Below are 12,954 nucleotides of genomic sequence, written 5' to 3' on the forward strand. Positions count from 1 at the left end.
ATAATGCTTGTCAATATGTTAAATCAAATATAATCGATTCTAAATCAAAGTCAGGATACAATTTCTTAATCTTGGTACGGATATAATAAGTTAATGATTATAGGATGAATGACTTTCTATTTTTAGTGTGAACATGATCATCTAATTATTATTAATTTCTAGATAGAAGTTACCTTGGGCTTTGTTTCATAAATAACGTATGTTTGTAGCATGATAGTTGACATATTTACGAGTCTCTATCTATTCCCTATCCAGTGAAAATCTATTGAGTAGATAGCGGTTTTGCCATTCACATCATAAATAGTTGATGATTATGATGACACTAAAGATTACATGAATTTTTTATTATTGACTTTAACTTGATAATTAGAGTAGCATATGTATTAATCCATCAAATTTTATGATGAATAAATTATTTTCTAGTAGTAATTCATGCATGTTGGGTCCTTTATATAAAAAAAAATTCTAGCATTATTTTTTTTTATCGATGAAACCCTCCATATTCATTTTTACTTAGGTTTTTTTTTATTTAGACAAAAAACACTCTTATATTTTTTGCTTATGTGACTTAATCATAGATATTATTTAAATAAATTATAATTTTATAATTAATTACAAAGTTTTTAAAGTAAAAAATAGATATTAATAATCTTCGATGCATATCTATTGATTTTAAATGATTAGCATAGCTTTTTATATTTTTTAAAATTTTTGATAATTAATTATCAATTTTTTAATAGCTGATCAAGTCATTTTTAATAGAAGATTAAGGGTATATTTTTGTTCTAACTATAAAAAATAAACCCAAGATAAAAAAATAATAGTGCAAATTTTTTCTAAAAGAACACCTTTTATTATCTTTAGTTGGCACGCAATAAAAGTTGTTTCTCCCCTCAACAAACTAAAAGTTGACGAAGAAAAAAAGACGCCTGCGGTCGCAGTAATCTCCGCCAGAAAAAAAAATGTCGAACACGGTAACGCACTTCTAGGGTTTAAGACGCAGGTACTTCCGGCCTAAACGCGCTCCTCAGTACGCAGCGACGCCGCCTTCGCTAGGTTTTGGTGAAGAGAAGGAACCTACAAAGAAGTAGAAGAAGAAGAAGAAGACGATGACATTGATGAATAGGTCGCCCTACGTCTCTCTCTTGTCCAAAGCCCTTGCATTCGTCCCTTGCTGTCGTCCGGCCGATGCTACCCTTTTTCTCGCAACCCATTCTTATTCCGCCGCCTCCTGTGCTCCAGAGAGCAGCCTTATGGCTGAATACCTGGTCAGCTCCTGTGGCTTCCATCCTGATCAGGCGGCCAAAGCCTCGAAGCTCCTTGGTCGCGTCGAATCCCGCCACCAGCCTGACTCCGTCCTTGGCTTTTTTAAAAGCTACGGTTTTGACAACACCCAGGTGAAAAATGTCATATCTGCAAACCCCCGGTGGCTTCTCCTCGACGTGGAGAAGACCCTGGCCCCAAAGTTCCGAGCTTTGCAGGATCTGGGCTTCTCCTGCTCCGACATCACCCACCTCGTCAGATCGAATAACCACGTCATCAGCCACAAATCCCAGAACATCTTGTCCAAGATCCAATTATGGCAAGGCCTCCTCGGGTCCAACGACTTACTGATGAAGATATGGAAGAGAAACAGGTGGTTTCTCGGATATAGCTTCGAGAAGACGATCCAGCCTAGCATTGAAATTCTAAGGGATTGCGGGATCACGGATCAGAAGCTCTCAATGATCCTACCGCAATATCCCCTCCTCATAACCCGGAATACTGAAACCCTGAAGGCGTTAATCAGTCGTGTCGAGGGTTTGGGAGTACCTCGCACCTCGGGGATGTTCCTCGTGATCCTGAGTGTGCTCCTGAGCGTCTCCGAGAAGAACTTCAAGGCTCACTTGGAGTTCTTCAAGGGCTTCGGGTGGTCCGAGGATGATTTCCTTGCTGCATTCAGAAAGGCTCCTACGTTTGTGCAATTATCTTTAAAGAGTTTGCAGAGGAAGATGGAGTACTTGGTAAATGAAGCCGGATGTGCTCCATCTCATCTTGCACTTCGGCCAGATATTTTGTTGTGCAGTTTGGAGAAAAGGTTGATGCCAAGGCATCAGATTGTGACAGGCCTGAAGTCTAGGGGAGTTTGCATCAGTAACCTTAGTATGTCTACATACATGAAATATACAAAGAAGAAATTTGTGGAGAAGTTCGTCAACCGCTACAAGGAGTATCCAGAACTCATTGAGTTGTATAATGGAGTCCCCAAAAACAGAACTGCATTTGATCGTGGAAATGCATAATGCATAGCACAAGCTTTTGTACCAGCAAGTTATGTTTCCAGGTTCCAATTTTCCACTATCCGCATAACATGATCTACAGTTTGCGACCAAATAATTCCTGCCATTTACTTCGTTTTCTGTGAATGTAAGATGAGTTTGGATGCTTACATGTCGTAAGAAAATGAAGAATGTTGAGAAGATTTGTGATGATATTGCCGATAGAGTTAATTGCTTGTTGATAATCACTTGTGTAGATGCCACATGGAATTGTTATTCTTGTCCCATTCGTTTTAAGTCTACTGGAAGATATCAGACTTATGTAGGTTATTGGACACTTGAAGTTTTGATTGATTTAACTATGGATATTTGGTAAGTTAGGTTTCGAGTTTTGGTTATTTTTTCAAATGATAGGAAGTAGGATTCTTTTGGATGGTATGGTAGGATGCTTTGGTGATTTTGAGTTGGATGATGAGGCTTTTGATTTAGGGCAAGGGTTGGTCACCTTTTATATAAATTTACTAAAGTCCCTCCTATCCAAAACCAAACCCAAAACCCAAAAAAGGTAGATGAGGTTGCGTTTCAATTTTTTGTATATTTTGTTTATCAAACTGTGTTCTCTTTCTTAAGTGATTAGTTTGAACCACTTCTTTCCTCTTGCTGATCGGTCAATTCAGTTGAAATTTCTCTCTTTATAAATGCAAAACTTTAATGAATACCAGGTTGCCACCATGATAGTTTGAAGCTGACTGTCTTCTTGAGAATGAAGTTGTAACTCTTAAATTTATGAAGGAAACCACACTTTCCGTATTGACAATGTTTTGTTCACAATTTAAGCACTGGAATATACAAGTTGTCCTTTACCAATTTAAGCATTTGAGTACGGGGGTGGTCTAAACTTCATGCATTTCAGCTCAGACTGGCCAACTCCATGTGGTCCTGCCTCTGAGACCAAGTTCCACGTGGCTGCCTAAGGTCCTGCCCATTAAGACTGCTAGGGACTGGTTTGCAATGTAATGAAGAAATGATTGTAAATTTCAAGGACTGAATTGTAAATCGATAATAACTTTTTTGAACTCCGTATCCAATTTGGATGAGCAATATAGTGTTAGGTGCCTCGTAAAACCTAGATTCTCTTTATGCTGACATGATGAAATTTTAATATGCTGTTATTAGTTCATATTTCTTTTGGCAATCAATTTTAGCCTATAATTGACGCATATTAATATTTGTTAGAAGTGCCATGATGCATAAGCTGGACGCTTGAGCATGTGAAAGGATGTTGTTGCATGGTTGTGCAGCATGTTGATATACACATATATGGATGATTGAACAACATTGTCATTATTTGTAGGCAATTTTGAAAGGGATTATTAGTTGTCAAAAAAGCTTATAAGATATTCCTTGCAACTATAGAAAGACATATTTCTACTGTTTCCCGGCACCACTTGATCCTAGTAATGGACTAATAGCAGGGAATGTGATATGAATTTAGTCTATAAGGAGGTTGCTTCATCCTGAGCAGTCGGACGAGTTCCGATGCAGCAAAGTGCATTGATGGATGTGCTTTTCTCATGATGAATTTGTGAGATCTTTTATTCTAATTTATTTTATTTTTTCATTATTATTCTTATCTTTAGTTGATTGCATGAGACACAACTAGATTTCTTGACGTCTTGTTTCTACTAAGATAATCCCTATCGATCTGAAAATTACATATTTCAGATGATCCATAGCTGGGGAACTAAGGATTGAGAAGTGTTCGGTTCTAGCAATGTGAAGATTGTTATCTGATATTTAATAAAAGTACAGTTAGATGTGTACGCCAGTAATAATGATAAGACTTGATGGGATCCATTTTTCATTATTGTCAATGAATATTATTATTGTGCTCTGTGCGTTACAGATGTCTGGATCATGAGTTTACGGAGGGTGTGATCCTCTCATTTTTTGGGTTGGGTCATATTGAGTGTTCGGTGCATAAAATGTTCTTATCAATAAAAAGTACTTGATTGTTAGCTCCATTTACAGGGTGTTTGGTGCAAAAGAAGTGGATTAGCAGTGATCTCGGAAATTGCTATTTTAGTAGGTGTTACTGTCCAGAGGTTGTGTTGTATCGATGATAAATTGTTCTTATCAATAAAAAATACTTGGGGTGTTAGCTCCATTTGCGGAGTGTTTGGTGCAAAAGAAGTGGATTAACAAGGTTCTTGAAAATTGCTCTTTTAGTATGTGTTACCTTCCAGAGGTTGGCATCTGCAGTATGCTAGTTTGATTACATTAGTAAGGATATGTTGAACAAATTGGAAAAGGAAATATAATTCTAGGAGTTACTTTGCTAGGGAGAATTCAACCATTGCCAGCCTTCAGGTAATGAAAGAGAAATGAGACTTGCTGACTTCTTGTAGGCCAATTTCTCCCTTCCCAAAATGTATTTTGTCCGCTGTCAGATGACACCAATTTCAGCCTTCCTGAAATGTATTTTACCCAGTCAGACTGAAGTCAAGATATTTCTAACAGTTAGAATCTTTGGTTATATTTATGATATGTAGTTATACTGGTTTATGTACTATGAAAATCCACATTTCAACATTTTTGGCTTTTGCTACTATATGTTTCTTTTGCATCCTTTGTTTGGTGTCTTATTTTTGTCAAAGCTGTAATAGCTATCAAACAAAAATGTGATCTGGACATCTAGTTAATATGTCAAATTATGCAGGTTGTTTTTATGTTACAAACTTGTGCTTCAATGTGACAATAGAGCATCTCTAAATTTATTTCCGAATGGCAACATGTAATCTCGAATTTGATTCCAGCCCTTGGTTCTCCAGATTCTTATATATGCTATTCTGTTGTAGTATAGCATGCTAGTCTCAGCCATTCGTCCGATTTTTAATCTTTTGGTGTGTTCCTTTTCTTAAGACTTTGTTGTATTGTTGTCTCTGGACAAATACGTTAAAATAATCTTCCCTGAGGTATTGTAGCATGCTAATCTCCAGTAAATGTTGTATGTGTCCTAGTTCCAATCTTTTGCATTGTGCTTTTTCTTAGGTATTCATACATTATTGGCCTTTGAGAATTAACAGCAGTGTATCTGGCAGGTAGGTGCTTGGTTAAATTAAACTGAAGCACTGCTTACTCTTGTTGAGTTATCAGGATCAAGAGATGTTTTAGATGACTTGCACCCTATCGCATGTTGATCATCGTAGAGATGTTTTCCTGACAAAGGCTTGACTCGTTATCAGTGAAGAATTATACATGTACTGTACTGCCTCAGAACTAGCTGCTGGATAGGGTCAGGTTCTTTCAGTAGGAAAAGACTGATGCTCTTTGCAAGGGTTGATACTTTTTGTGGGGGATTTTGTCTCTAAAAGGACTGAGATCCTTTCAACTTGTAGAACTATATATGTTCTAGGTTTCTTATGCGCTCTAAAATTGCTTGCTAAACAAGAAGATCAATTTATTTTTTCTCGCTATTATCAGGTTTTGTTGGTAATGCGGTATCATCCCTGCTTCCCGAATTTAAGATTTCTGATAGGTGAGATGTTGAATCTGCCCATTATGGCTTGCAATTATTGTTATTGTTGTGTGTTCAAATATACTCTAGACTAAGAAATGATATAGATCTGAGCATAACTTTTTGTAATTAGATCAAACCAAGAATGAGATATCTTGTTTTACATCATATCAAACTGAACTTTCTTTTAAATTTGTTTCCACCATATTGATGGTGATCAAGTGAAGTATGATGTGGAATTTATACTTTATAAAGACTAATGCACACAGCACTGCTGTTCATTTGACGACTTATCAGTTGTTATTTCTGAAAACTTATTTATTGGTCCTGTCTGCTTTCATTTCATTGTTCTTATTCTCATCATTGTTGATATTATATAACCAAAATGTGCATATTCTCATCATCCTTTTGTTTTTCCAAAAGAAAAGAAAGAAAGGAAGAAACATGAAGAAAACTGCAATGCCTTGTACATTGAATCTACTGATCTTTAAGAAAAGATAAAAAGAGAGATTCTGGAGATGAAAGCATCCAAATTCTAGCTAACTAGATTTTATGCCCAGATTATTTTCCCCTTCTTTTGCTCCTATGAGATGCAAGTGAAGGGCAAATGGCATTCATTTCTTCACCGGATTTAGTTTCTGCAGCAATATTTTGAAGGCACCAAATGGAATTTTTGGTCATAGGCGTATATTCATGCTCATTGTTAAGTAAACAGGAGTTGGGAAGAGAACTCTACGATGCTGCAAAGTCTAAATGACCCTACCACTACAGCGCACAAATCAAGGAATTTGTTTGTCAGCAAAACTGATCTACAAGGAGAACTAAACACTCTCCATCTCTTTCTACCTTTTCACAAGACTATAGTTATTAATGGTTCAGAGACAAGAGAATGAGATAAATAATTAGGAGAGTTTCTCCCATCAAAGATACCCCCTTAAAGAATCCTACTATAATATAAACTTTCTTTTTATTGGCTAATATCCGTTATCAGAATCTAATCAATTTTATTATATATTTTATTCAATTATAAAGGATCCCATATTTGATATTCTCTCACTGACCCTATCCAGCAGATAGTTCTGACGCAGTACAGTACATGTATAATTCTTCGCTGATAAGGAGTCAAGCCTTTGTCAGGAAAACATCTCTACGATGATCAACATGCGATAGGGTGCAAGTCATCTAAAACTTCTCTTGATCCTGATAACTCAACAAGAGTAAGCAGTGACACTACTGTTAATTCTCCAAGGCCAATAATGTATGAATACCTAAGAAAAAGCACAATGCAAAAGATTGGAACTAGGACACATACAACATTTACTGGAGATTAGCATGCTACAATACCTCAGGGAAGATTATTTTGATGTATTTGTCCAGAGACAACAATACAACAAAGTCTTAAGAAAAGGAACACACCAAAAGATTAAAAATCGAACGAATGGCTGAGACTAGCATGCTACACTACAACAGAATAGCATATATAAGAATCTGGAGAACCAAGGGCAGGAATCAAATTCGAGATTACATGTTGCCATTAGGCAATAAATTTAGAGATGCTCTATTGTCACATTGAAGCACAAGTCTCATTTCTCTTTCATTACCTGAAGGCAGGCAATGGTTGAATTCTCCCTAGCAAAGTAACTCCTAGAATATATTACCTGAAGGCAATATATTTCCTTTTCCAATTTGTTCAACATATCCTTACTAATGTAATCAAACTAGCACACTGCATATGCCAACCTCTGGAAGTTAACACATACTAAAAGAGCAATTTCCAAGAACCTTGTTAATCCACTTCTTTTGCACCAAACACTCCGCAAAAGGAGCTAACACCCCAAGTATTTTTTATTGATAAGAACAATTTATGATCGATACAACACAACCTCTGGACACTAACACCTACTAAAATAGCAATTTCCGAGATCACTGCTAATCCACTTCTTTTGCACCAAACACTCTGTAAATGGAGCTAACAATCAAGTACTTTTGATTGATAAGAACATTTTTTGCACCAAACACTCAATATGACCCAACCCAAAAAATGAGAGGATCACACCCTCCGTAAACTTATGATCCAGACATCTGGAATGCACAGAGCACAATAATAATATTCATTGACAATAATGGAAAATGCATCCCATCAAGTGTCATCATTATTACTGGACTAAACATCAAACTATACTTTTATTAAATATCATATAACAATCTTCACCTTGCTAGAACCGAACACTTCTCAATCCTTAGTTCCCCAGCTATGGATCATCTGAAATATGTAATTTTCAGATCGATAGGGATTATCTCAGTAGAAACAAGATGTCAAGAAATCTAGTTGTGTCTCATGCAATCAGCAAAAGATAAGAATAATAATGAAAAAAGAGCATAACATAGAATAAAAGATCTCACAAATTCATCATGAGAAAAGCACATCCATTAGTGCACTTTGCTGCATCGGAACTCGTCCGACTGCTCAGGATGAAGCAACCTCCTTATAGACTAAATTCATATCACATTCCCTGCTATTAGTCCATTACTAGGATCAAGTGGTGCCCGGCAACAGTAGAAATAAGTCTTTCTATAGATGCAAGGAATATCTTATAAGCTTGTTTCACGACTACTAATCCCTTTCAAAATTGCCTACTAATAATGACAGTGTTGTCCAATCATCCATCTATGTATATATCAACATGCTGCACGACCATGCAACAACAACCTTTCACAGGCTCAAGTGTCCAACTTATGCATCATGGCACTTCTAACAAATATTAATATGCGTCAATTATAGGCTACAATAGATGCATCAATATAAAATTGATTGCCAAAAGAAATATGAACTAATAACAGCATATTAAAATTTCATCATGTCAGCATAAAGAGAATCTAGGTTTATGAGGCACCTAACACTATATTGATCATCCAAATTGGATACAGAGTCCAAAAAAGTTATTATCGATTTACAATTCAGTCCTTGAAATTTACAATCATTTCTTCAATAAATTGCAAACCAGTCCCTAGCAGTCTTAATGGGCAGGACCTTATGCAGCCACGTGGAACTTGGTCGCTCAGGCCGGACCACATGGAGTTGGCCAGTCTGAGCTGAAGTGCATGAAGTTTAGACCACCCCCGTATTCAAATGCTTAAATTGGTAAAGGACAACTTGTATATTCCAGTGCTTAAATTGAGAACAAAACATTGTCAATACGGAAAGTGTGGTTTCCTTCATAAATCTAAGAGTTACAACTTCATTCTCAAGAAGACAGTCAGCTTCAAACTATCATGGTGGCAACCAGGTATTCATTAAGGTTTTGCATTTATAAAGAGAGAAATTTCAACTGAATTGACCGATCAGCAAGAGGAAAGAAGTGGTTCAAACTAATCACTTAAGAAAGAGAACAAAATTTGATAAACAAAATATACAAAAAATTGAAACCCAACCTCATTTCCCTTTTTTGGGTTTTGGGTTTGGATTTGGATAGGAGAGGCTTTAATAAATTTATATAAAAGATGACCAACCCTTGCCCTAAATCAAAAGCCTCATCATCCAGCTCAAAATCACCAAAGCATCCTACCGTACCATCCAAAAGAATCCTACTTCTTATCATTTGAAAAATTAACCAAAACTCGAAACCTAAATTACCAAATATCCATAGTCAAATCAATTCAAAACTTCAGGTGTCCAATAACCTACATAAGTCTGATATCTTCCGGTAGACTTAAAACGAATGGGACAAGAATAACAATTCCATGTGGCGTCTACATAAGTGATTATCAACAAGCATTTAACTCTATCGGCAATATCATCGCAAATCTTCTCAATATTCTTCATTTTCTTACTACATGTAAGCATCCAAACTCATCTCACATTCACAGAAAACGAAGTAAATGGCAGGAATTATTTGGTTGCAAACTGTAGATCATGTTATGCAGATAGTGGAAAATTGGAACCTGGAAACATAACTTGCTGGTACAAAAGCTTGTGCTATGCATTATGCATTTTCACGATCAAAGTGCAGTTCTGTGTTTGGGGGCTACATTATACAACTCAATGAGTTCTGGATACTCCTTGTAGCAGTTGACGAACTTCTCCACAAATTTCTTCTCTGGATATTTCATGTATGTAGACATACTAAGGTTACTGATGCAAACTCCCCTAGACTTCAGGCCTGTCACAATCCGATGCCTTGGCATCAACCTTTTCTCCAAACTCATCAACAAAATAACTGGCCGAAGTGCAAGATAAGATGGAGCACATCTGGTTTCATTTACCAAGAACTCCATCTTCCTCTGCAAAGTCTTTAAAGAAAATCGCACAAACGTAGGAGCCTTTCTGAATGCAGCAAGGAAATCATCCTCGGACCACCCGAAGCCCTTGAAGAACTCCAAGTGAGCCTTGAAGTTCTTCTCGGAGATGCTCTGGAGCACACTCAGGATCAGGAGGAACATCCCCGAGGTGCGAGGTACTCCCAAACCCTCGACACGACTGATTAACGCCTTCAGGGTTTCAGCATTCCGGGTTATGAGGAGGGGATATTGCCGTAGGATCATTGAGAGCTTCTGATCCGTGATCCCGCAATCCCTTAGAATTTCAATGTTAGGCTGGATCCTCTTCTCGATGCTATACCCGAGAAACCTCCTGTTGTTCTTGCACAAGTTCACCAAAAAGTCGTTGGACCCGAGGAGGCCTTGCCATAATTGGATCTTGGACAAGATGGTCTGGGATTTGTGGCTGATGAAGTGGTTATTCGATCTGACGAGGTGGGTGATGTCGGAGCAGGAGAAGCCCAGATCCTGCAGAGCTCGGAACTTTGGGGCCAGGGTCTTCTCCACGTCGAGAAGAAGCAACCGGGGGTTTGCAGATATGACCTTTTTCAAGTGGGTGTTGTCAAAACCGTAGCTTTTAAATAAGCCAAGGACGGAGTCAGGCTGGTGGCGGGATTCGATGCGGCCGAGGAGCTTCGACGCCTTGGCCGCCTGATCAGGATCGAAGCCACAGGAGCTGACCAGGTAATCAGCCATAAGGCTGCTCTGTGGAGCTCCGGAGGCGGCGGAGTATGAGTGGCTTGCGAGAAAATGGACAGCATCGGCCGGACGGCTGCGAGGGATGAAGGCGAGGGCTTTGGACAAGAGAGAGAAGTAGGGCGACCTATTCATCAATGTCTATCGTCGTCGTCTTCTTCTTTGTAGGAGGTGTTGCTGCGTCAGGAGCGCGTTTAGGCCGGAAATACCTGCGTCCTAAACCCTAGAACTATGTTACTGTGTTGGAGGAACCTTTTTCGATCAGAGATTTCTACGACCGTAGGCTTTTTTTTTTTTTTCTTAATCGATTTTTACTGTGTGTCAACTAAAAAGAATAAATTGATGAATGACCATCAAGATTACTGTATCCCAATCCTCGGATTAATTGATAATTATGCTACCTAAATTATCAAATTCAATCAACGATAATAAGAATACTAAATCCCAAATATCATCATAATTATTAATTGTTTGTTATCATAATATGATTTGATGTTTAAATATTTGAAAGATTATTTAAAGAATCTCCTCACCAAGTATCCGAAGTCGTTTCACGTCAAACTTTCATATCTTTAACATCATGACAAAAACGTAAGAAGCTCCTCGGAGCGTTTCATCTTATGGGATTGGGGTGCAATGTTCTTTGGTTTGAATTATATGAAAGGATAAACTATTTCAATTGACCTACCTCTTTGAGTTGGTGCTTCCATAGCAAAGGGAACATACGAAGACTAACAAACACAATCAATTGCCTCCTTACTGAAAGCAACTGTAACAAATATGTGGAGACCATGAAAGAGAGACCAAGGTAACTTCCTCTATAGTCAACTCTCAGCAGTCGTACTCTCTAGCATGGTTTGCAGTACCGATCCGTACCGCCCGGTACGGGCGGTACGTACCGGTCCGCCAGACTTTCGGTACACGGACCATATGTTACTGTTCCAACACTGTAGCAGTACTGTAGCACTGTAGCACTGCTACAGTGCTCGGCACGCTTGAATATACTGCTCGGTACACCTGGGTGTACCGAGCGGTATACCGTACCATACCGGTACCGAGCCCAGGTCGAAACTCCGGTACTGTACGGTATTGCGAACCTTGCTCTCTAGTGCTCTTCTTTCCTACACTTTACAACTCTCTACGATATTTGTTTGCATATATTGTGAAATTCCAAGTTGCAGACAAAACAAGTAGCTTTGCGAGTTCTTCATATTTACACGACAATATCTTGTGACAGTATTTGCATTTGATAGAGTAAGTTCGGAAAGATAGGTATTTCACAAATAAAGGATCATCACTGCATTTCCCTAAGCCAAGAAACCTGTCATGAATTGCATTCATGTATAGACTGATCACAATATAGCATGTACTGAGATGGAACATTGTGGTGATGAGATTTGATCTGACTAGAAGAGAATAAAAAGAGTATAGTTTTAGTTTTTGTGATGAAAATGATGAAGGGTGATAATTGTTGAGGAATGAAAGAAATTTTTAAATAAAAAGGTTTAGATATTAATAAATTTAAAATATATTCTTAAGTTACATTAAAAAATTTGTACAAGATTTAATATGGTTCGATAACTCTCTTATCTATGTTCATAGATAAAATTAATTTTTTATAATATAAATTAATTATAAAATCTTTAAATTATCTTTAGTCAAATACAACTCCTCTTGTACATTCTTAGAAACTCTCAAAAGTATCTCTTTGAATATTTTGTATCTCTCTCACTGAAATCTTAAGACTTGTGTGTATTTATAAGCAAATCTTAATTTACGATGGAGCTTCAATTTAATTATCTTTATTTTGCCTTTTTCTAAGAAAAAAATGATTTGACAAATGTTATCTATTGTTAAGTCTATTCAAAGGATCTTGGAACAAGTACAAAGCTTCTTTACTAGATAAGTAAGAGAATTAGTGTACTCAATTTTATGTATTTTCTTAAGTGTTGAGAAGGATGAGGGTACTTAACTTCACTCGCCTCCTCGATGATTGTACCTCATGCATCAAACTACGTATTAGCCTTTGTTTGCTCTTATATTTTTAAAGCATTTAAAGTATTACACTCCTTGCGTTGAGTTAGCAACTATGATTCATCTTCTCATTGCCATTGAATTTCTAGAATACAAGATCATATACTGTCTATTTCATTTCTTAATTAAGTG

The 12,954-nt window shown here is 37.3% G+C and overlaps 2 protein-coding genes across 3 annotated transcripts; one reads left to right on the forward strand and one right to left on the reverse strand.

Annotated features, from left to right (window-relative positions):
• The first annotated feature begins 979 nt into the window (after positions 1-979).
• On the forward strand, positions 980-5,754 carry LOC135635431 (transcription termination factor MTERF4, chloroplastic-like). 2 transcript variants are annotated; one of them, XM_065146478.1, is made up of 2 exons: positions 980-2,310; positions 5,360-5,754. In XM_065146478.1, exon 1 carries the CDS (start codon positions 1,110-1,112, stop codon positions 2,280-2,282), a length of 1,173 nt encoding a protein of 390 aa, XP_065002550.1. In that variant the 5' UTR covers positions 980-1,109; the 3' UTR covers positions 2,283-2,310; positions 5,360-5,754. The 2 variants fall into 2 exon arrangements, with proteins under 2 accessions (XP_065002550.1, XP_065002549.1); XM_065146477.1 differs by having other exon boundaries at positions 981-2,323.
• A 3,893-nt stretch (positions 5,755-9,647) lies between these two features.
• Positions 9,648-11,037, reverse strand: LOC135636082 (transcription termination factor MTERF8, chloroplastic-like). Its single transcript, XM_065147632.1, has one exon. It carries the CDS (start codon positions 10,921-10,923, stop codon positions 9,775-9,777), a length of 1,149 nt encoding a protein of 382 aa, XP_065003704.1. The 5' UTR covers positions 10,924-11,037; the 3' UTR covers positions 9,648-9,774.
• Between the last annotated feature and the right edge of the window lie 1,917 nt (positions 11,038-12,954).

The sequence above is a fragment of the Musa acuminata genome, chromosome BXJ3-4 (assembly GCF_036884655.1).
Source record: "Musa acuminata AAA Group cultivar baxijiao chromosome BXJ3-4, Cavendish_Baxijiao_AAA, whole genome shotgun sequence".
NCBI lineage: Eukaryota > Viridiplantae > Streptophyta > Magnoliopsida > Zingiberales > Musaceae > Musa > Musa acuminata.